A 24,540-nucleotide genomic window follows, 5' to 3' on the forward strand; every position below is an offset into this window, starting at 1 on the left:
CGCGGCAGGAGCATTAGAGGTAAATTATTTGCGACAATAATCGAGCGAATTTAAGACTTTTTAAATTAAGATTAACAGCTGCTCTTTAGATAAATATTTAAATTAACAGATTATTTCACTAAGTATTATAGTAGAATTAAAATGGAAAAACAGATCATTCCCACTTGAGCAGATTGTATTAACAATCTGTCTGTATACACCGTTCATTTTGACACACATGCAGCCCCTCTACAAGACAGGTTAACAATGCTGGGCCCACACTATCATTTCAAATGACAGGAGTTGGTGGTGCATGTTACCAAAAAAACTGCAACAGTTTGCTTTGTCCAGTATGTTCTTCTGTGTTTCTGCTGTAAAGAACTCTAACATTTAGAGAACTACTGTAAATAATGTGCATCATTATTATAAGACCTCTGTCAATCCTCAGTGGTGTTTGAGGTCTAGCTCATTGTTATTATGACTAAGACATGGTGACAATGCTGTTTGATCATTTATTTATAAAATATATGACATGAATGCAGCAGCACGAGTGCTTTGACTTGACAATAATTTGCACTGGTTACAAATCATGTGATGGGTAATCAGACAACTAGTGTCACAAAGTCCTGGTGTGTTTCTGTTTTTACGAGGACATCTACCTTTTTGAAGTCCAACCATTTGAGAGAGGGTTGGCCGAGCAGCACTTCCTGCTAACTAGAGGCAGGTCAAAGACGCCACTGAACAAAGTGATTAGTCTTTGGATATATCACCATTCTTCTTTATGGCAAAATCTAGGAAAATAAATGCAGATTGGAAAATAACCACAATTCATTTTTTAATTGTCCAAACACTCGTTGTCCTGCCAGTGGAAGCCAGCAGCAGGCTGGGTTCAGCTTCTAGTTGTGGTCCTTCATCCACTGCTCAATCCACTGAACTATCTGCTCCAGGTTGCGCTCCAGGTCCTCGGGAGTGTTGCTGGGCAACTGGTGGACGATCTCCTCGCTGTAGGCCTCCATGGCCTCCTCGTAGATGGTCTGGAAGATCTCACACTGCACGTTGTCCTGCAGCTTCTTCCCTGCGTAACCCCTGGCAGTCACACAGAGGACAGAGACAAACTGAAACGACTGTGCTTATAACCAAACTTATCATAGGGGTTAGACTATAAGATTGGTGGGGTAGGCACTAGGCAGGGATGTATCGAGCAGTCAAGGGTCTTTCAGTGTGCCTGTACAGACCAGGGGTTAGGGCCGCTCGATTATGGAAAAAATAAATAAAAATCATGATGATTATTTTGGTCAATATTGAAATCACAATTAATCAACACGATTCCTGATTGAGTTTTGGAAAGATGTTGCAATTATTGACTAATAAAAGAAAAGTGAAACAGTTAAACAAATCATCAGTGCAAAATACTTGAACTGTGAAATTTCCCTTAATGCTTTTCCCATTTGAATTCCCCCCCCCGCCCATTCAGAACTCAAGACAAATTAAGAATTTTAAAAATATTTTCTCAATTATTCGGATATTGTGATCATTGGGATCTAAAATCATAACGATTACATTTGGATTAACTGTACAGCCCTACCAGGGGTTGATGCAAAGACTGTAAAAGTTAGGGTCAAAACATATGGGTAGCGCCCTGGTGGCTGGCTGCAGTACAGGTCATAAGCCCGCCCCCACCATGTTAGTGGCTGGGACATGGGCCAAACCAATCAAAGTACACGTCAAATACACTGGCACTCTTAACCTTAGCCACTTTTTAATCTTAGCACGTGCTAAAGGTTTGACTTGTTCAAAAGGTGCAAACTAAAACCTGAAATCCTGCTGGCACTAGCTGGATGCTCCACAGTGGGACAGGAGTCGACATCGGTTGAGGTTTAGCACACATGAGAAATCAAGTGGAGGTTACCTGCTCTCTAGCCGTGTGTACAGTTGGGTGTTGTCTGTGCGGAGGACAAAGACGATGTGGAACCAGCGTTCAGGGAACAGGTCACAGCCATGATAGTCAACGATTGCACCCCCTTCTACCATCTTTTCATCCAGCTCATCCACCACCTGCAGCATCACAACAGGTCACAATATTTCCATTTGACATCCATCATCCTAATTCAATCTGTGGTGAGAATTTAATTCCGGTTAGTTCAGCATTTTCAAATTCAACACACCACAGAGGGAATAAGCTTGCCTGCCCCCAATAATACCATGATCATTTAGCCTATAATTTGTCTGTGGCAGAGGAAGGAAACAGCACCTCCTCCTTCACCTCTCTCCAAGATGTGAAGTTATGTTATATTTTATTTTTCAGACTATAATCGTACCAACAAAATCTGCAACCGTTGCATCCCTAGTTATGAAACTAGTTAATACTGATGCCTCTTTATCATACAGCAACGCAGCCTGCCAGGAGGGTCTAGTTAAAGGGTGCCATTTGTTGCATTATGGGACATTGTGTTTTTGGAGCATACAAACGACAAAAGTTAAGGGTATCTTGATCTTTGCTGCTTAAAGACTTTTTTTATGTCTCATGTTAGTCCCTCAAAGATATAGAAGTGCTAAACTTTTAAGTAGAGGACATCTTTATTTAGGCAGTTAACAAGTTAAAAAGGACTCACTACCACTTCTGATTTGTATCTGTAGTCCCAAATTAATCAGATTACTAAATGCTCTACTGTCAGGAGTAGCTTGCATGGGGAATTTAACTCACCCTGTCCTCATCCAAAATTGGGCACTGGTACTCTTCATCATACCCATCATAAAGTTGTCCTGGGGAGAGATAAATCAGAGAATCAGAATCATCAGAACAGCCTCAGGGTGTCTCTGAAATGTATCTGCTTTTATTTCCATTCTAAGTCTTAAAGCGACACACGGAGTTAGGACTTAAACCAGGGCACAAAGAAAATGGCCAATAAGGGTTTTGATTTGAGATTCAACAGGAGGATGTTCCATTCTGTAGGTGCTCGTTGCCATCTGTGTTTCAATTGGTTGTGAAAGTTGGTTAGGGTTTTTACCTTCCTGGGCCAGGTCTCCTATGTTGACATAGGTGAGCCCTGTCCTCTGGGCCAGCTCCTTTCCCAGAGTGGTCTTTCCAACACCAGGGGTTCCTGTAGGAGAGAGCAGGATTAACATCCCAGATTTTATTCTAGAATGTATACATTCAGTGTTGCCCTCTTTGATAGGCAGGGGCAACAATTCATGTTTCCATGACGACTATCCAAAATTCTGATACCGTGGGACCGGCACTGGAATCGTTTTTTAGAAAAGTGTCAGACATATAGAATATGTGTGTTGTATTCAGATATACAATTTGTTTAAAATATAAAACAAGGGAAACTAAGAATGAATGTGAGGTTTTATTTAGCAGAATATCATTGTGTTGTTCCAATATTTCTAAGCAGATTTTCTGATGAAAACATAGAAGACAGATGCTGGCCACTGGAAGGGGGATCAATCACTTATTATTGGATGGCAAGGTTCCCCATTAACATAATTGATGTGAACTGACGAAAAAGCAAGGCAAGTTTATTTATATAGGCCTGACACAATTCACACACAATGGCAATTCAAAGTGCTTTACAAATGTGTGTGTAGTGTGTATTTATTAAAACAAACAACCATATAATTATGTGTAAAATTATGAAAATTAGTTACATTATAAAAGAGAGAAATATTAAATTAGAACAGAACGGTATAACTACTTCTGTCAATAGTGCGTAGATTCTGTTCTTATATTGATTATATTGATATACAGTCAACGGTTCTTACCTAAGAACAAATCCCAAATAAAAAAACATTGGTGAATGCAAGAAACTGCGTAAGGATTAGTTCTTAAGAACGTTTGGTGAATGAGGACCAATGCCTGCTAGATGAAGATGCTCAGCTACCAGCCTGACATCTAACGGTTGATGTTTGGTTAGAAATGGACTGATGCTCCATACATGACCTGGTCGGGATGCAAATCAAAACGAGTCGAATATTACATCATTAAAAACAAATCTCGTGTCCAAGCTAGAACACTCCAAAGTTAACCCTAACCCGCAGAGTCCCGATTCCTCTGTATCTGGCTCAAAAACAAGCAGCAGACCCCTGTCACCTGTTAGCAGGACGTTTGGACGCTTCCTCATCTTCATAGCTTGCTAGCAGCCAACACGTGTCTTGATGACGGCCACCTGAAAGACAAAAATGTGCTTTATTATCTCTGCATGCCATTCTAGACACACTCTTTAGTCTCTACGCTAAATGTCAAGAAACCAACCTGAAAAAGAGGACTCTGACAAAATGGAAGACTTGGGGGTAGCTAGCGAGATGTTTGCTATCACGTCGCCACACTCGCCAGCCTTCGCAGACTTCCACAAACACTGCAGTAAACGGAGAGGCTTCGCGTCAGTTTTACGTCAATAGACAATCCGTTTGCGGCAATCCGAATCCCCGGAGTTTAAAAAGGTAAACTTCACTGCATCATCATATCTCCTTCAACTTCGACTTTAGTAATATCAACGCTACTCCCTCTTTGAGTTACACATTAGTTCTCACTGCGCCCGAACAAAAAGCTTAAAGTGACGGAAACAACGTGTGGGCTTCTCACACATCAAATGGTCAAAACAAGGTAACGTTAAGTTAATACAGAGATGTCATTGGATTAGCTCAACATAACATTAGTTTACGTTAGCTAACCCATTCCATCCAAAGAGTAAAATGTGCTTTTAGCAGACATGTGCCACTTAACGGGACGTGTGTGGATATCTTTATATATTTTTGGCAGCACAATAACAAGGAGAAAAGAAGTTAAGCTGAAGATAATATGAAACCTCAAATATCTACCCAGCCTGTCTCTATGCTGTATACTAAGAGAACTATGGTGTGTGTGTGTGTGTGTGTGTGTGTGTGTGTGTGTGTGTGTGTGTGTGTGTGTGTGTGTGTGTGTGTGTGTGTGCTGCAGTGGTGGAAGAAGTATTCAGATCCTTTACTTGCTGTAAGTGAAAGTACTAATACCACACTGTAAAAATACCAGTACAGGCCCTGCATTGAAAATGTTACTTAAGTAAAAAAAAGTATCAACAGAAAAACGTACTTAAAGAATTAAATCTTAATGCAGAAAAATCTTCACATTTTAGAAACTGGAAACGATCAAAACAGTTGTAGGCCTATATGTGGTTGGGTAGTTTAATTGTAAGTGTAAAGTAACTAGTTACTAAAGCTGTAACAGATGAATGTAGTGGAGTAAAAAGTCCAATATTTCTCTCTGAAATGTAGCGGAGTAGAAGTAGAAAGTGGCATGAAAAGAAAAGACTCAAGTAAAGTACAAGTACCTCAACAGTTGTACTTAAGGACAGTACTTGAGTAAATGTACTTAGTTACATTCCACCACTGGTTAGTTGGATCTAAAATCATCACCACCACCAACTAACCAACTGTCCCGCTGCTGTTCAGGTTCCCAGTTGGTCGATGAACTGCTCCCCTCAATGTGAAGCACCGCGGGGAAGGATGGACAAGCTTTCTGTGGCAGATAAAGCTGCTTCAAGCAAAGTGAGTTCTCTAACGGTACATGACTACTACATTCCATTATTTGTGTGTGTGTGTGTGTGTGTGTGTGTGTGTGTTTAGATTTCCAGAAACAAGATGTCATCAATAAGCTATAGCAGAGGTTCTCAATCTGTGTTCAGCCAAACACCCTTACAAGATAGAGATTATATCCCGGGGAATAATTACACTTCGAGGATAATACTTATGTTGAAGAACAACACAAGAGAACTGATTAGACATGTATTAAATATAGTTGCAGATTGTAAGAGTTACAGATTTGTTCGATTAGAAAGTAATCTATATAGATTTAGGAATTAAAATATCATTCATTGAACTATGAAGCCATGAAGTCATTAGAATTTAACTGAATGAATCTGAAAACTTTTCATGGACCCCCTAGAGAGTGCCATGGACCCCTGCTGGTCCCCAGACCTCCTTTGAGAACCACTGAGCTATAGGATGAGTGTAAATATAAAACGCTAGTACAGTTTGTAAGAGGAAAAGTAAGGTACCAACTCTTCACTAAGCACACCAGGACCCCTGCCTCCCCCTGTACATTATATTTAACATCGGGTTCTGTCTAGTAATCATTTTTAGTTGGGTTGTGATTATAAACTTTGACCTATTGTACACATCCTCCTTTAATTGTTCCATATGAATCTGACATTTTTTTTGTTTGACTGTATTTATAATAGCTGAACCGCTGGGTGGATCCGTCCTTCACTGATTTGCCAGGGGAAAGCTTTGCTCCGTCGAGAAGGAGAAAGGGCAGCCAGGTTTTGTGCCCCAAGGCTGAGCCGAAGAGGCCCAGGAAGAGGACCAAAGATGCGGGCAGCTCGGAGCCTTACACGTCCTACCTGCTGAAAGAGCCGGCCCAGAGGGACCAGGATGAGTCCTGGGTGGACAGATACTCGCCCCGTTCACAGGTCAGCATCATCGCTTCTGACATTGGTTCTTATATCCGTGGCTGCAGCCCAGGTTCTGAAATTGTATCCCTGAATCCTCCACTAGCCTCCCTTCCTCGCGTCTTAGTCCGTCCCACCGTGGAGGCACGGGAGAGACGCAAGGAAATCATGGGAGGAGAGAGGAAACAAGGAGATGTGATTTAGAGGGATGAGACGTCCTTTCCTCTGAAGCGTCGCATGAATACGTCAGTTAACCTTCAGCTGCACGGCTTCCAGGAAGGCTGCTCTCTGTATCCTCGCCTATAACTCCTCGATGATCCCTCCTCCTCCCTAACCCTCCTCGGTCCTCGGGGCAGAAATAAGAGCTTTGAGACGGCCTTCACGAAGGAGTGACAGAACAGAACCGGTTTGAGCGAGAAGTCGAGGAGCTATCAAAAAGGGCTGCACGATGTGAGGAAAATATGTGATACGCGATAACGTTGTAGAATATCACAGTAACGTTATTACTCGCGATAAATATATATATATATAACATATATTAAAGTGTACTTAGTTCTACATTTCTGCTGCTTTCAGTATTCTGCTAAAATACAACACACTGCTTGTTGAATTTAAAACAAATAAAAGGAAATAATTTCTAACATTCTTTTATTGAACAAATTGAACATAAAAGGCACCACTAAAAAAGAATGACAGTTACATTTGAAAGTGCAGTTTTCTACTTCTATTTTCTTTCAACTAACAAATATTCTCTAAGTGTCGCAGCCTTTCAGGGTGTATATATATTGCGCAAGTTGATATCGCCATGACGATAAAAAAACGATATATTGTGCAGCCCTACTATCAAATAATCAAGTTAGATCCAGCGCGTGAATCCATTTGGATACAGCCAACAGCTGCCCCTCTGGCCATACGTACTGTATGTGTATGTTATCACATCAAAGCAGTGGGGGCACCGAGAAACGTTACTTATGACTTCACTTGTCTCCAGTAATGACTCTGTAATCCATATAAGAGTATTTTTTATCTAAACAAAATTCACATTGGCAATATCAATATATAAATAAGCATAAATAAACCCATTCAGAGTCTTCAAATTGGTGGTTGGCCGATATGATTAATATCTTCCATCACGTTCTATGTCATTTTCAAACATTCTATATATAAATGTCTCCCCCCCCCCGCCCCCCCGTGTGTGTTTGTGTAGGCTGATCTAGCTGTCCACAAGAAGAAGATAGAGGAAGTGGAGAACTGGATGAGAGTTCACTCAAACGCATCAAAGGTAATTTCAGTAAATGACCCTTGTCTCCTTGCATTGTCTGTGAGGAGCTGTCACAGACAATGTGACACAGACAATTAGCCAGACCCTCCTCCAAAGCGCGCTGGAGGAGGGTCTGGCTACTCCACACAGCATTCAGGGATGGGAGGAAAACGTGCTCTGGTTTAATGGCATTTCTTTAAGCCAGTCAGAATTGTCATGGGCGGTGCTAAACTCCGCACAGAGCCGCTGCAAAATAGTGTTGAGAGAAAAAAAAACTCCGATTGGACAGATAGTCTAGCTAGCTGTCTGGATTTACCCTGCAGAGATCTGAGGAGCAGTTAACCATAGTCCTCACAAATCCACCGGAGGTTAGAACGCCAACACAAAGAAAGAGGAAGGAAACGGAAAAAGACATGCATCCTGCGGAATTTCCTGCAGCACCGGAGCAATCCCTGAAGTGTAACGCAAAGGATATAGACGTAGGTACGTGGAGACATGGACCTTACGCTGTTGCCTGACGCGCACCTCTCAAAAAAATGTAACGACCCGTCGCGGTGACACACGCCGCTCGGCTGTGGTTTGGTTTTCCTGCTCCAGATTTCTCACCGTGGTCAGAGAACAGGGGAGACACTTTGTTTCTCTCACTAGGACCCTAGAGTCACTACTCGCTCTGAAACTAATCATGTCACTCTCTCACTCACTCTGCCACACAGACATACACATACATAGACATACTGGCTGTTTTATCATTGTCTTTACCCACTTAGTCATTGTATCCCCATTATTGGTGATCATTTATCAAAACTCCATTAAATTTCAAACAAAACAGAACAAGCTCGCCCCTCCCCCCATGTTTCCGGAACTGTCATGACTAACTGTCACTAACCCCCAACCCCTCCCCCAACCATCTTGTTGGTGATTGGCTGGAACGTGTTTGTTTTATTTTGGTGCCTATCCTGTCCCCCTAGTGTTTGTATGACGTTTACGCCCCCTTTGTTGTCTCCCGAGACCGGGCTTTTTCACAGTGTGTTCAGGGGGGCAGGCAGCTAGCGGATCAAGGAGAGAGGCCTACGATTTGAGATAAAATTGAAATCGCGCTGAAACCATGCAGGAACGCATAGTGCACCTTTAATATTTTGTGAAAGCACCAAAAGTAAACCCTACAATATCGCCGCAATATCGACTTTTTCGTTTTTTTTTACACCTTTTTTTCACAGTTGGTTTTTGCTTTTTCCAACGTTTTAAATTGTTAAATTTTTCTTCCACACATTTTCAGCGCTTATTTCTATGTCCCATATTTTCTGATATAAAACAAAAATTGAAAACGGCTCAATGTGGCCCGAAGTCAACACAAGGGTTAAGTGAAGCTGAAAGTTCAGTTTGGGCTTGGCTGTTGTCGTCTACAGGGTGGTATCTTGCTGCTGACGGGACCATCAGGCTGTGGAAAGACTGCCACAGTCCAGGTTTTGTCTCGAGAGCTGGGCCTCAGGGCTCAGGAGTGGACCAACCCCTCCAACCCGGAGCCATACAGCAGCAGCCAGCATGGTGAGGAGGAACCCTAGCTTTACTGTCCTAGCTGCCTCATTCCTATCAGTGTCGCTGTCAAATAGGGCTGCCTACAAATCCTCTCCTACAGACTAAAGAAAACATCTTTGATTGGTACAAATCCTCGCATAAATCACACTATAATCATTTCTTGTAATTTTAATTATTTTCAATGAAATAGAGAACAGTGATGTAAAAAATTATCATTCCCTCCAATATTGTGAATCATATTGCAATCGAAATATCAGTCAAAATAATCACGATTGGATATTTTCATCATATCGTGCGTGCTGCATTTTTTACCCCCAGGTAATACGGTTATTGAACAGGAAGGAGGGCTGTGGTCACTTATGTATATTGTGTTGGATATTTTATAATGTTTTTAATGGTATTATGTTTTTAAAATTGTTATTATTGACTGGTGCTGAAAGAGTGCTAAGGCACATTGCATTTCAATTGCTGTGGTACTTCGTACTAATATGCATATGACCATGAACTTGAACTTGATGATGTGATGAAAATATCGTCTGTCAAACTAAGTATTAGCATGATGTTGTTAGCATTAATATTAAAGCTGCTCTAAGTGATGTGACGCGTTTTTTAGGCTACAACATTTTTCGTCACACACAGCAAACATGAACAAAAAATGTTGTAGCCTAAAAAACGTGTCCCATCACTTAGAGCAGCTTTAAAGAGACTTACTTTTTGGATGGAAAAAACTGCCCCTAAGGGACCAGAAAAATTGAAAAAAGAGAAGTCTTTTGTTGAGACTGTGTCAGAGAGTTGGTGCTGATGTATTGGTTTTGCTTTATATTGAAAGGTGTTTCTAATATTTGTAATGTTTGAATGTTTTGGGTGAATGCATGCTAATAGTTGCAGTGTGATATGTGTGTATCCTGTGTATCCAGTTTATCCAGTACACAGCCTCCTCCACCCATGTTTCTAATTCTCCGTCTGTTGTCAGAATGGAGGACGAATGGTTTCCCCTGCAGCTCCCAGTTAACCCAGTTCCAGGACTTCCTCCTCAGAGCAAACAAGTACAACTGCCTGAAGATGTTGGGTGATGGAGGAACTACAGACAGAAAGCTCATCCTGGTGGAGGTATGTACTACACCTTCAACTGCAGCCACCGTTCCTGTATTTTCTCAGATGTACCTGTGAAATGTGCTATGTTCACCTGTGTAAGTTTCAAAAAAAATATTTTTCCTTTGCCACACACTCCTCATATTGTATGGCATCGTTATGTTTTGCGTGATGAACTAATTACCTGGTACCGATTTTTATTTTTGTTTTTATTTTATTTTTTTGTTTAGCTAAATTTGAATATTCACTGTGTGACAGATAAAACATGTCATGGAGCATTATAACATGAGACACCATCTAAACTGCTCTATATTCTCATACAAGGATGAGAACATGGATATGAACTGCCAACAATACAATTTCTTTTAATAAGCGTGGAACATTGAACAGTCAAACACAGAACATTTATCACAAAAGCTAAAGTTATACTAATAATAAACACTTCCAATAAAGTACATCAGGACTTTCCTGTAAACTGAAATGTGTGATCTGACTCAGTTCAACAGCAGCTTTTATATATTACACCTTCTACCGTCATGTTAAATAAAGTTATACAAAATAAATAAATAACCTATCCACTGATAATTGGACGTTTCTGGAAACAAAGTGAGGTGACGTGTACCATTATTCCAGCATTTATCTCATGATTAAACAGTAAATTTAATAATAAAAAGAGTAATACTTTTTTTTTTTTAAACTAAATGTTTCACCAAATATTCCACTAAACATTCACATTTGATTTCATCGCGGTCTTCACGATTAGATAATCACATTCTTTCAAATCGCGATTCATCGTTCAGCCCTAGCATCTTTTTTTCTGTACCAGCTGTCTTTCATCTGCAGCTGTGTGCCCAGTAGGGCTTTGACTTTTGCCCAAAAATCATATTCGAAGTTCGTTTGTATATTAATATTAATATTCGAATATATTCGAATATTTATTAACTAGCACTGGTTATGGGTTAGGGTTAGGTGCCTTGGAGGCAGCGGTCGCAGCACTGCCTGGAAGGAGCCGTTGGGGGCAAAAAGCACCATCGAGCTGTATTAACTTCTCTTCTGCCTCTCATAATGTTGTCTGATAACTGATACACTGGTCTAAAGCTGATTTGTTTAGATTGATTTGGAAACATACCTGAGTTAACACTCGAGCATCACTTGTTCCTCCTCAGGATTTCCCAAACCAGTTCTACAGGCAGCCTGGCAGCCTGCATGATATCCTGAGGTGAGATCACAGTTTCCCCATACATTTGGTTTCTTGCTTTTACACAGAGAACCAGGAAAAGTTCTGTTGCTATGATGACACGCAGCTTTGAAGCCACTATGTTAAAGACAGAAGCATTGTGACCAGTACCACACTACCAGCACTAGTGGTTTAACTTTGCAGCTTTTAGTGTCTCCATGTGTAAAAGAGAATGATAGTAAGCCTTGGATAGGGCTGGGTACCAAATTCGATATTTTTTAGGCACCGACTGAATTGCCTCTAAAGTATTGAGTAACAAAAAATGCCTCGTCATTCAATACTCAATTTAAAAAAAGAAATCTGCAGCCCCGGACGGCATCTCTGCTTTTCTCCTTAAGACCTTTGCTGCAGAGCTAACCCCTGCATGGTGCCCTGTGTTTCAGAGGTCTGTAGATTCCCATCTGCTTCCTGCTCTCTGAAAAAAATCTACCATTATTCCCATTCCAAAGAAACCCTGTCCTACAGAAAACAATGATTACAGACCGGTGGCTTTAACTTCTGTTGTCATGAAATGTTTTTAAAAATACATGGTTTCCATACTGAAATCTGAAGTCAATACTGAACTAGAGCCACTCCAGTTTGCCTATAGGCAGGGGAGGAGTACAGACGATGCAATTAATAGCATCACCCACCTAACTCTTAAGCACCTGGAGGATCCCAAGGCCTATGCATGCCTTTTGTTCATAGATTTTAGTTCTGCTTTTAATACATTACGGCCTCATCTGCTCTTACAGAAAATGACTCAGATGAATGTTAATCCTTTTATTATTAAATGGTTTTATTCTTTTTTAACAGATAGAACCCAAAATGTTAGGATTAACGACTCGCTTTCTGAATCAAAATGCATCAGTACGGGTGCACCTCAGGGTTGTGTAAGTTCACCGGTCCTGTTCACCCTTTATACTAATGACTGTACTAATAGTCTCCTGGGCAACCTGTTTTTTAAATTTTCTGACGACACTGCCATTCTTAGTCTGCTTTTTCCAGAACTTAGATCCATCACTGTACTTTTAGGTAGGTTAACAAATTTGTTCTGTGGTGAGACAAGAACCATCTCACCATTAACATTAAAAATAATGAGGAGATGGTGTTTGACCCTCGGTCGGTGGGGGATCGTACCCCTTTGTCCATTCTTAGGGAGGATATCAAACAGGTCACTTCTTATAGGTATCTGGGTATCCACCTGGATAACCTCTTAAGCTGGAGTGACCACGTAGATTATGTATGTTCCCGTTTACAGCAAAGACTGTATTTCTTACGCAGACTAAGGGTGTCTGGTGTCAGCCAGAACATCATGTTTTTATTTTATTTAGAGTGTTATCAGGTATGGGATGACATCGTAGTTCGGCAATCTCTCCACACAGTCCAAATCAAAGTTGCAGTGCCTGGTACAGACTGCTATGAAGGTGATGGGGAGGACTGATAAGCTCTCCCTTCATTCCATCTATGAGCAGTCTGTACTTAGGCAGGCGCGGAGAGTATTGTTCGACCCATCCCACATCCTTCAAACGGAATACGAGCTCTTGCCTTCTGGCAGAAGGTACAGAATCCCTTAAACTAAATTGAACCGTTTTAAATACTCCTTCGTACCAGTCTCCATCAAAATTTTAAATAGATTTGTACGATTTGTAATAGGCCGGAGAAGTGTGCAATAACTTGGTGTTCTGCATTTTATTTTATTTCTGTGTGTATGTAGCCTATGTGTACGTTTTTTAGCTGTTATTTGTATTTTTTTTTACGTGTATTTATTGTCTGTAATGGCAGCTACTACTATGCACTACGCACTCTTGAGTCCATGACAAATTTCCCCTAGGGGACAATAAAGTATATTCTATTCTATTCTATTCTAATTTCAATCCCTTGAGCAGTAAATCTCATCAGCGTCAGTGAGCCAACCAGCATGCAGCATGCTTCTACCAAGATCTAATACTGTCTGTGATTGGCTGTCTAACGCAGAGAAGGGGCTCACGCAGTCGGAGCTGGAACATAAATACAAAGATTTGTGCTGTAATGTGTAATGTTGTGATTTATTTTTGTTTTATAAAATTGATATCGGAAAAAGTTTAGGAACCGATTTGAAGTCACGGTATTGGTACTGGTACCGGTATCGGAAATGTTGGAACGATACCCAGCCCTAGTCTTGGAACCTTTCTTGCTGTTAAGATACATTTCGTCGTCAGCAGTAGGAACTGGTGGGCCTGATGAAAGCCTTTCTACAGGACATAGGGTGGTTATTTATTGTATTCAGTACTAATTATTAGAGATGATCCGATTAAAAAAAAATGTCGTCCCGATTCCAATACCTGCGTTTCTGGCGGTATCCAAGTTTTTTTTTCCATACTGGTATCTGTATCGGAACATCTCTACTAATTATGTATGTGTCCATGAATTAGTTCTGTCTAATCTGTGTGACCTGTGTATTTCCCTGCTCTATGTGAGGCCGTGTCCTGCTGTGTGTCTTCCAGGCGCTTTGTGAAGACGGGTCGATGTCCCCTGGTGTTCATAGTGTCCGACAGTCTGAGTGGAGACAGCAGCTCGCGCTTTCTCTTTCCCAGAGAGATCCAGGAGGAGCTGGACATCAGCAGCATCAGGTTCCAAGTGTCACACAATGCTTGCTTTGCTTTGATGATTGACTTTGACTTGACAGGGTTGGGTACCGAAACGCGGTGCCAATGGGGCACCGGTTCCGACATAAACGGTAGTAACGAGACCAAATAAGAACGAAAATTTCGGTGCTTGACTTTTTTTTTCTTTCAGAAGCATCGCTGCTCGGGACACTACGTTACCGTTAGCTAGTAGCTGGATTAAACCCAATGGTTAAAATGCTGACAGCTAACATTAGCGGTGTAAAGTGTGACTGTATTTCTCTGTAGAGGATTCCAACAGTGGGACGTAACAGTCTGACTGCAGCTGCCGTTGTCGGAAAAACAACAAAGACGGTGCATTTACTTGAAACTCGCCAGCCTTGTGGTGCATTCAAAGTTATTGTAAAATACCCTTTTCCCATCTGGTGCTTGTTTTTGTCGTTTACCAGCAATTTACTGGTGAAATAACTCATTGTTAAAAGTTATTGTCATTACATTATTAATCAATCATTTAATTTTGACCATATGGCCTTAGAAATAAACAAGCCGTTCTTTAATGTCGCCAATTGTCGTTTTGTGCTCCTTTTTTTATATTTTATATTATATACATTGTAAATATATTGTATATATTTCACTTCAGGCACCGTTTAGGCACCAGCACCGTTTTAGCACCGGTATCGGAAAAAACCCAGACGATTCCCAACCCTACATGGAAACTAGGGCTACACGATATGAGGAAAATATGCGATAACGTTGTTGAATATGGCAATAACGATATAACTTGCGATAATTAAACAGATATTCAAGTGTACTCAGTTCTGCTGCTTTCAGTATTCTGCTGAAATACATCAAATTGCTTGTTGAGTTAAAACAAAAATTCCAACATTATTTGCATAAATAAATTGAACATTGAATTAAATATAAAAGGCACCACTAAAAAATAGAATGGCGTTTTAAAGTGCAGTTTTTGTCTCATATTTTCTTTCAACTAAATTAAAATCTCAGTGTCTTTTGCGAAATGTTGCAGCCTTTAGCGATGTGCTTTGCAATAAGCACATCGCTAAATTGATATCACAATAACGATAAAAAAACAATATATTTTGCAGCCCTATTAGAAACCCACATTAGAGCCCAGAGAGCCCGGTTCCATACAGTTCAGTGCCAGCCGTGGCCTGAGGAGGGAAGACTGTTATATTAATGGCCAGATTAACTAAGGAAAATTTTGCAAATGTATGTTTTTAGTTGGAAAAACAATAGGCCTATTTGATTCATGTTTCTTTGAATCATCACAAGCTCCCTCAGGGCTCGTGTAAATTCCATCTGGCAGAGGACATTCCCTGCATAACTGGCAGTTGCAAATTATGCAATCCAGCGGAATACATAATTATCTTCTGTTTCATCTCATTATTTGTGCGAGGCACACTTTGCAGACCCACACTAATGACACACAAACTGAGACTCAAGCCTTAAAAATCAGCGCCAAAGCCTTGCAGTGAATCCGTCCCTCAGTACTGAAATGTGGGTCTGTCACAGTCTATGTGGTGATAAATTCCATTTACAGTACATTTTCAGATCGTAGACCTTTTATCAACTGCAGAGAGCCAATATTTCTAATATTCCCCATTTTATAAGCAAATGTCATCATATTCAAGAAGCCTGTCCTCTGTGCTGATCTGTTTTCCTTTTCTGTTTATGCAAACTCAACGCTTACACAACACTAATTCCATTGGTTACCTCCCCAAATGGATGATTTCATTAGTACAACAATAGTCATATCATACTCGCCACTCTCAAATGCTGTTTCTCTTCAGTCACTTACATTTGAGGTACTTGTACTTTACTTGAGTCTTTTCTTTTCATGCCACTTTCTACTTCTACTCTGCTACATTTCAGAGAGAAATATTGTACTTTTTACTCCACTACATTCATCTGTTACAGCTTTGGTTACTAGTTACTTTAGTTACTCCACTACATTCATCTGTTACAGCTTTAGTTACTAGTTACTTTAGTTACTCCACTACATTCATCTGTTACAGCTTTAGTTACTAGTTACTTTACACACACAAATCTGATGTTTGATTCTAAAGTAAACTAGCCAACAATATAACGGCTACAAGTCCAGCTGAGATGATGAGACCCTTAAACACACAACTGGTTGGATCCTTTACTTTTTCTACAATGGGAGAATACTTTAACTACTTTCTCCTGATGATACTTACACCCTTTTACTGAAGGAACATTTTCACTGCAGGACTTTTACTTGTAACAGAGTATTTTGACAGTGTGGTTATAGTACTTTTACTTAAGTAAAGGATCTGAATACTTCTTTCAGCACTTGTTTTGTGTGTTCTGTGTTTCCAGTTTTAATCCGGTGGCTCCAACCACGATGATGAAGGTCCTGACTCGAGTTTCAACGCTGGAGGCGGGAAAGGTGAAAGGAAGCTTTGGAGTTGACTACACATATTGGTACGAGTTCTTATGTGTTTTAACACAGTGTCTTTTTCCCATGATTCCAAGCAGAGCTGTGGGAGGATGTGCGTCCCAGACCAGGCAGTGTTGGAGACGCTGTGTTCAGGAAGCTCGGGAGATATTCGCAGTGCCATCAACAGCCTCCAGTTCTCCTCCCTCCCAGGTCAGGCCACACCACAGGGGTAGCCACGTGCACACAGGCATACCATGACATTTGATTTAAATGACCACACAGCCTTTCCTCAGAACAAATATTCTTGCCCTGTCACGTGACCTGACATCAAATATCTTCTATCATCATTGTTACTTTTCCAGACTCGTCATTGGAAAAAGGTCTGGGGAGGATGAAGGACAGGCAAACTTTGCTGGGCAAAGCTGTTTCCAGAACAAACCAGAGGAAGAAGAAGTCCAGACTGACAAAGGAGAAGGATGAGGAGCAGGCTATTGGAGGGAAAGATGCTTCTCTGTTCCTGTTCAGAGCACTGGGGAAGATTCTGCACTGCAAGCGTGAGTCACATATATCCAGGGCCACATGGAATCTTTGGACGCAGAATTCAGCAGAATTTTCTGCAGATTTTCTTTTATTGTTTTTTTGGAGCAGTGATGTGTCAAGCTTATATATGGGCACAGTTTCCTACCGCATCGCACATTTTAAACCAATTAAAATCTAATATCGTGCCATAAAAACACATCAATGAGCTGCACTTCAGTAATTGTAACTGACACAGAGGCAAATAGTGTGTATGCTTAAGTAACAAAAAATTGCCGGTGCAACACAGATGTCTTCTTACTTAATAGTTTTATTTCTTAAGGTGCATAACAGTGACTAACGTTTCGATATAGGGTTACATCTTCATCAGAGTCCTTGTGTATGCTTGGTTGTTTGTCATTAACAGGAGGGAAACATGAAGGTGCCGAAGCAGCTGAATGTGACACTGGACCTGGTCTACCATCTCACCTGTCTCACCATCACAGAGAAGCATTACTTGTAGACCCTGAGGTGCACACACGCTTTTCTTTTAGCTTTAATGAGTAACAAACCACATAGCCAAATGTCATCACTGAGACCCTGACTGTCTGTGTGTCTGTGTGTTCAGCTGGTTGTTGAGCGTTCCCACATGTCTGGAGAGTTCTTCAACCTGTACCTGCACCAGAACTACGTGGACTTCTTCTCTCAGTTGGAGGACGTGGACCGAGCCAGCGAGTATCTGTCTGACGCCGACCTCCTCACTTCTGATTGGACGGTCAGTCTGCCCCTAGACTTAGTAATATGAATGCTTTGATGAGTAAAATCTGAACCAAAGTGTTCTTGTTGTTTGCATAAGGAATTGTTTTCACATTAATTTAGCATACCACCGGTCCCATGAGTCATGATACCATGACTGTTAGGAAGCATTTATACTGCAAATAGCACTATGGTGATGATGGCACTGAGATGATGAAGTAACACCCAGGAAGCCCATTTGAAATGAAGACGTTGAAGGCTAGTCACACACTACAGCCCAGTGGTTCATAATACTATGAGACAAGACTTTACAACTCTGGAAAATTCTAACAACACCAGTCCTTTCTCCTGTATAGTAAGTAGTCGTACTGTCAAAAATGTAAGTAGTAGAGATTGGGCTGCCCCCTCTTAGTGGATTAGTTGACTAATCGGTTGTTTTTGTCTAAGGCTATGTTTAGACGGAAACGATCTGAAGAGAAAATGCAAAAGTGTTTTCACTTTTTATTCCGCGTTATCGGGGGGAAATCTGCGTGCATATGGTGATGCAAAAGTGTGTGAAATGCGATCCACCAAGTCCACGCGCCTGCGTAGAACCTTCCTTCTACTTCTCTCCCTCTCCTCTCCCTGGTAGCACGAAGCGAACGACAAAAGCTTTTCTCTGGACAGACGAGGAGGTGGAGTTATTGCTCCAAAACAATGCGCACACAGACACACACACACACACACACACACACACACACACACACACACACACACACACACACACACACACACACACACACACACGGCACACACACACACAGCACACACACGACACACACACACAGCACACACACACACTCACTCAGCGTTTTTAAGATTTCCACTCTGGAGGGTGGTTTCACTTTTTTACGTTTTTAAGCCCCAAAAATGCCGTTGCTGTCTAAACGAAAGGCACATCTGATAAAATATTTTGTCGTTTTCACCCGCGAGCGTATTCGTGTGAACAGGGCCTTAGTCGTCTAAGATGTCTTTAGTGGATTAGTCATTTTTTTATGCTTTTTTCATGCTGAATGACTTATTTCCAAAAAATGTCTGAGCACATCTCTGGTACACACTAGAGGTGTGAATCTTGACTGATCTCCCGATTCGATGCGATTACGATTATCATGTCTTCGATTCGATATCTCGATGCATCACGATGCGTCAAATACATTTTTCTATTAAAGCCATGTAGTATATTAAATTCATAGCTTTTCAAGCTTCAAAAACAAAACATTCTGCAGTGCTCTAATACTAAATAAATTGCATACATAAAACTATACAGCACTGAGCACATGGCACTTCCTGAATGTGCAAAACATAACAGAATATGTAAACAGAAATGTTGTTAAGCCTACATTAAATTGTAAAGCGAAATAATCGATTATGAGCCTGCCGATTATCGATGCAGCATCGTCCATGTCCACGATTCGATGCCTCGATTATTTGATTAATTTCAGCACCTCTACTACACACATGATTTAAAGTGGTGCTTTTGCATGATTCTTTGTGGAGATCTGTTGATGAAATCAACTAATCGATTAGTCGACAAAATTGAATGAGTGCTAGTCGACTAAGAATTTCTTAAGTCAAGGACTGCACTAGCAGAGAGTGAGACTTAAATGTATTTTATTTAGTCTTGCATAGCCAGACCTTCCTCCACAGCGCTGTAGAGGAAGGTCTGGCTAGTTCACACAGCATTCCTGGATGGGAGAATAACATGCTCTGGTTTATTGGCATTTCTTTAAACCAATCGCACCACGGTGCCTCTGCAAAATAGCCTCGGCAAAGAACTTGTTTTGGTGGAACGTGTGTACGTTCAAAAGTAGTTTTAGTCGTGCAACAGAAAACTCAGATTGGACAGATAGTCTAGCTAGCTGTCTGGATTTACCCTGCAGAGATCTGAGGAGCAGTTAACCATAGTCCTCACAAATCCACCGGAGGTTAGAACGCCAACACAGAGGAAGAAGAAGGGGACGGACATCCGGCCCAAATGAGGGACATCCAGCTGAATTTCCGGCGGCACCGGAGCAATCCCGGAAATGAAACATCGTCGATTTAGACTAGTATTGATGTGGGTTAGGTGTTAACAATGTGTTCCACGGTGGGTTCCCTGCGAACAACAATCCGTGGCGTCTGTATAAAGCGCTGTGCTGTGCGGTTTTCAGAGTCGCAGCACCATGGTCCATTATGGGTCTTCAGTGGCCACCAGGGGGCTCCTTCACTCCAACTCTCAGCAGGTTTCTGTAGGCTTCAGACCTCTTCACAAACCCAACTGGCTGCTGGTCAACAAAAAGGTAAGACCCATTGTTCTGTCATGATCCTAGCTATTGTTTAAAGTTTAGGACTGGTTTAAAGCTGTGTTGTCTGGAACAAAAACATGCAGTCTTTTAAACTTAACGGCATAAAGAGGGTAACTTAGGGCTGCTCGATTATGGAAAAAATAATAATCATGATTATTTTGGTCAATATTGAAATCACGATTATTTAACCTGATTTACTCATTAACATTTGGATATAATGGATAGTTTCCAGGGTATAATCTGTTAGTGTCCTTTATCTCACAGAAAGAGTCTTTGGATCAGAATAAAATCTGTTTTACTACTGTGAGTCGGTTCAGCTTTACAGATATCACACATAACGTTACACAGCTAATGAACAGTTCCACAGACATAACACAGTGTGCATCTCACATCACACGTTCACTCACTAGGACCACTACTACTGTCATTAAAAAAAAAAATCCAGCACATAGACGGTACCTTAGAGTAACGTTACGTGAAACAGGTGATTTAACGTCTCTGCTCATTTACATACAGGTTAACAACAAAACTAAATGCTGAGGGAACATGACTATGTTTTTTCATGTTGTTTTTGAGCAGTACGCCTATGCACCCCCACTAAGCTGGAACAAGTTTTAAACAGTAAGTGAATACAGCGTGTCGGGGGAATACAACGTCTATAGACAGTATACTACAGCGGGGGGGTCAAAGGCAGAGAACCGTAGGGTTAGCTAACGTTAGCTGTTCCCAGACAACTGAGTTGGTTTTGCCTTTTTTTGCTCACCAAACGCTGCTGCCATCTTTACTCGCGCTGAGTTTTTAAATTCCAGCGGATGATATGCACACGACTTGCCTCCCTGACTGGCTTCGGGAGGGGCGGATGTGCACGTACGCGTGTCATTCAGAACACAAGACAAAATAAGAGTGTTCTTGCAAAACAGAACATGAAAAAATTATCGTTTTTTTCTCGATTATACTATTTTGGTGATCGTTGGGAGCCAAAATCGAAATCGAAATTCAATTAATTGCACAGCCCTAGGGTAACTGACAGAGTAATGCGAGATTCATGAGCAAGATATATACTGTATATATATCCATGTCATTTATATATGGTGGAGTAATGGTTTTACTCCAGTTATGAATTACATGGATCACAGATTTGTGGCTGTGTTTTAGTTGTTAAAATAGTGATGTGATATATGATGAGGAGTTGTGCAGACTGTTTATTCACTCGCTGTCTGTCAGCTGCTCATATAGAAAACCAATACATTTGGTGTTGCTCCATTATTTCTAAGACGAGGATGTGTTTAGATAATTGTTAAATTGGTTTGAGTTCTTTTTTTATGAAAAAAAAAAAAAGTTAAAAAATTCTCTTATTATTATTATTTATAGACCAAACAACTAATCGATTAATCAAGAAAATAATTGACGGATTAATGGACTATGAAATAATCGTTAGCTGCAGCCCTAGAATGGATCAGTGTTGTAGATCAGCTTCCTCTAATGTGTCTCATGTGGAAGTAGACTTTAAATCTAGCAGCGGTAGATCATTTGAGATGGTAATGAGAGGGATACTGTTCTGATGTTGTTCCTTCAGCACCGAGAGAACTGCCTGGCTGCCCAGTCGCTGTTCAGGAGCTTCTGTCTGACACCAGTCAGCCTGCAGACAGAACTGCTGCCATACCTGGCCCAACTCACCAACCCTATGAGGAACCAAGGTAACACACACACACACACACACACACACACACACACACACACACACACACACACACACACACACAGGCTGGGACACTGTTTGTGCCCCTTTGTAAGCAAACCATCATGCGGCAGAAGACAACGAGTGGATGTCTATCCTGTGCAGTATAATAAAGAGACATTGTTTAACTGTAACCCCCCCCCGTCATTTTTGTTGCTATGAATGTGTATAGGGTCAGTGCCAACAACTAGCATAGCTTTAGCTCAACAGTCCGACCAATAATCACTTATATAATTACAATTTGGCATATCTAAACAAAATCACCAACTACCATCAACAGTCATACCTCTTAGGACCTTAGCTAATGTTAGCAATTCATTCTGGTTAAACAAAGAAACGTAAAATAAAATTGACAATTATATAATAATTGTTACAGGCCTAGCCAGTACTGTAAAACACTGCTGAGGAATGTCATTTCTGAATGTGAACAAAGGGTAATTAATGTGCTTTTATGACCCTTAAATCTTTTTTTCCTGTTAGAAGATCATGAGAGAGCTCATTTGGATAACGTTTCTGTTGATAAGTGCTCTGTGCTTCACTGTGTCCCCCAGCTCAGATAGCTTTTATCCAGGATGTGGGTCAGATGCCACTGAGGAGGTTCCCCGGCAGGTACAGTACACATTTTCTCATACCATAATGCAGTTTGGATTCAGATGTCTGTGGGTGAGCCCAGAGTCTGCAATCCAAAAGATCCAACCAGCCTTTACAGCAGCAGGCTGTACTGGTGGAGTATACAGTGTGAAGAGGGAGAAATGAGATAACTAGGACCACAGCCAGAATCCAAACCAGGGACATCAATAGTCGAATATTAGATGCTTCCTGATTCGACTTCACAGAGGCGTAAAGTTTAGACCGAAGATCCGCAAAGAGTTGAAACTTGCAAGACGAGGCGGTGTATCATCTCAACAGGAACGACTCTTTGTACTTTCGATCTAACTTGCGACTTTCCGGCTTTTTTGTAGCTGGATATATCATTTCTCGCGTCTAAATATAAATGTGGGGAAAAACGTTTCATTTCTTTGATTCACAGCTTTGTTCCAACGCAGCTCGCTCTCTTCAGTCACTCTCTATCTTGCTTGACCACATTACCGTGCTCGTTGAAGCTTCCGCCAGTTTGTAACATAGAAATATATTATATAAATGTATTATGGACCATTTTAATTCTATAGTTATGAAACGAGGATCATGCCGTTTTGGCTATATGGGGGTGCTCGATGTCTGATTTTACACAATACTACCTATTTTGTCCCAATAAGTTAATATCAGTCAACATTAGGCAAGACTTGACAGCAGGAGCGGTGGACAGCTATTTATACAGCATCCGCGGAGAAAATGTGTTACACATTCAAGACAGCATTTGGAAATGGCATTGCTTTGATGCTGAAACCTGAGGGGAGAAAGATGAAAATCCATCCTTGTAATGACCTAAAGTGTGTGTGTGTGTGTGTGTGTGTGTGTGTGTGTGTGTGTGTGTGTGTGTGTGTGTGTGTGTGTGTGTGTGTGTGTGTGTGTGTGTGTGTGTGTGTGTGTGTGTGTGTGTGTGTGTGTGTGTGTGTGTGTGTGTGTGTGTGTGTGTGTGTGTGTGTGTAGATTAAAACTGGAGGCTCTGACAGACAAAGACCCAGCCCAGCTGGAGAGAGACAGCGAGGAGGAAGAGGAGGGTCCGGCTGGGGTTGCGGAGGGTCCGGGGGGGGTTGAGGAGGGTCTGCCTGCCAGTCAGCCCCAGCCCACTACAAGCCATGGCCTGTTGGAGGAGGAGGACCTGCTCATTGAGGACTATGCCAGTGACTAACACACACTCACTGTCCTACTGGGACACAGTTTCACTCTGTCATTGTTAACTATTTTGTTGTATGGTTTTTTTTTTTTCTTCATAATTCAGTTTTGGCTTAGTATGGAGAAAGATTAGCGCCACGTCATAAAATAAATAACAAAATGATTTTTGAGATGGATTTTTGATATATGAGGAAAATCATTGTTACTGTTAAAAAGTTGTTATGCTTTTTCCCCCCGAATAACCTTTTGAGAATTCTGACTTTTTTCACAATTGTATGATTCCAGACCTAATAATTCTTCACATAACCATACTCCAAAGTAAGTTGATGTCTGTGATTATAGCTCTGGTATTACCAGTATTTTTGCCTTATTAAGGTGTGATCTGTACAACATATGTTACTTTTTCAAACAAGCCTGTCGTCTTGTAGAACCTGAGTTGAATGTGATTCTATAGCTTGAACAGGCTCATAACAACATGAAAGCATGGGGATTAATTGTGATAATCTCCTTTAACAGTTCAGTTGTACCACTTGAATTATTGTCACTATTTATTTGTTTTAGATGCATGTTCAGCACTTGTTCTTCATCTTATTGTTTTGCTGAGTGACTGTTGAGCCTAGATCAACCTGTAATGGAGATCTCTGTTTTTTTTTACTGTTACCCATTGATGGACGGAAAATAATAAATATTACAATAAATGCTTATTGAGGCTTAACTTGCTTGAATCTAAATAAGCATATGAATAAAAATAATGTGTGAAACGCTGATAATTGTCCTCTTTACTTGGACGTTATCTTGTTGTTCCACTCTCCTTTCACACACCCCTTCATTCAATATTTACTCAACAGTTTCACAGAGGCTCTTTTAAATATTCCCTCTGGTGATGGTGACTC

At 41.0% G+C, this 24,540-nt stretch overlaps 2 protein-coding genes across 8 annotated transcripts; one reads left to right on the forward strand and one right to left on the reverse strand.

The window, feature by feature from the left end:
* Positions 1 to 477: 477 nt before the first annotated feature.
* ak6 (adenylate kinase 6) lies at positions 478 to 4,346 on the reverse strand. Its single transcript, XM_039804175.1, has 6 exons — positions 4,232 to 4,346; positions 4,070 to 4,145; positions 2,988 to 3,080; positions 2,684 to 2,742; positions 1,889 to 2,034; positions 478 to 1,065 (listed from the first exon to the last, which is right to left on the reverse strand). Exons 2-6 carry the CDS (start codon positions 4,104 to 4,106, stop codon positions 876 to 878), a joined length of 525 nt encoding a protein of 174 aa, XP_039660109.1. The 5' UTR covers positions 4,107 to 4,145; positions 4,232 to 4,346; the 3' UTR covers positions 478 to 875.
* Positions 4,315 to 24,412, forward strand: rad17 (RAD17 checkpoint clamp loader component). 7 transcript variants are annotated; one of them, XM_039804168.1, is made up of 17 exons: positions 4,315 to 4,419; positions 5,407 to 5,517; positions 6,195 to 6,425; positions 7,612 to 7,686; positions 9,072 to 9,210; positions 10,175 to 10,311; positions 11,460 to 11,512; positions 13,996 to 14,121; positions 16,477 to 16,546; positions 16,633 to 16,747; positions 16,900 to 17,091; positions 17,481 to 17,584; positions 17,682 to 17,828; positions 19,999 to 20,127; positions 21,710 to 21,830; positions 22,423 to 22,480; positions 23,462 to 24,412. In XM_039804168.1, the coding sequence occupies exons 2-17, from the start codon at positions 5,422 to 5,424 to the stop codon at positions 23,661 to 23,663; spliced, it is 1,995 nt and encodes a 664-aa protein (XP_039660102.1). In that variant the 5' UTR covers positions 4,315 to 4,419; positions 5,407 to 5,421; the 3' UTR covers positions 23,664 to 24,412. The 7 variants fall into 7 exon arrangements, with proteins under 7 accessions (XP_039660102.1, XP_039660106.1, XP_039660108.1 ...); XM_039804172.1 differs by having other exon boundaries at positions 5,407 to 5,502; XM_039804167.1 differs by having other exon boundaries at positions 4,408 to 4,582.
* Positions 24,413 to 24,540: the final 128 nt, after the last annotated feature.

The sequence above is a fragment of the Perca fluviatilis genome, chromosome 6 (genome assembly GCF_010015445.1).
Source record: "Perca fluviatilis chromosome 6, GENO_Pfluv_1.0, whole genome shotgun sequence".
NCBI classification, from domain to species: domain Eukaryota; kingdom Metazoa; phylum Chordata; class Actinopteri; order Perciformes; family Percidae; genus Perca; species Perca fluviatilis.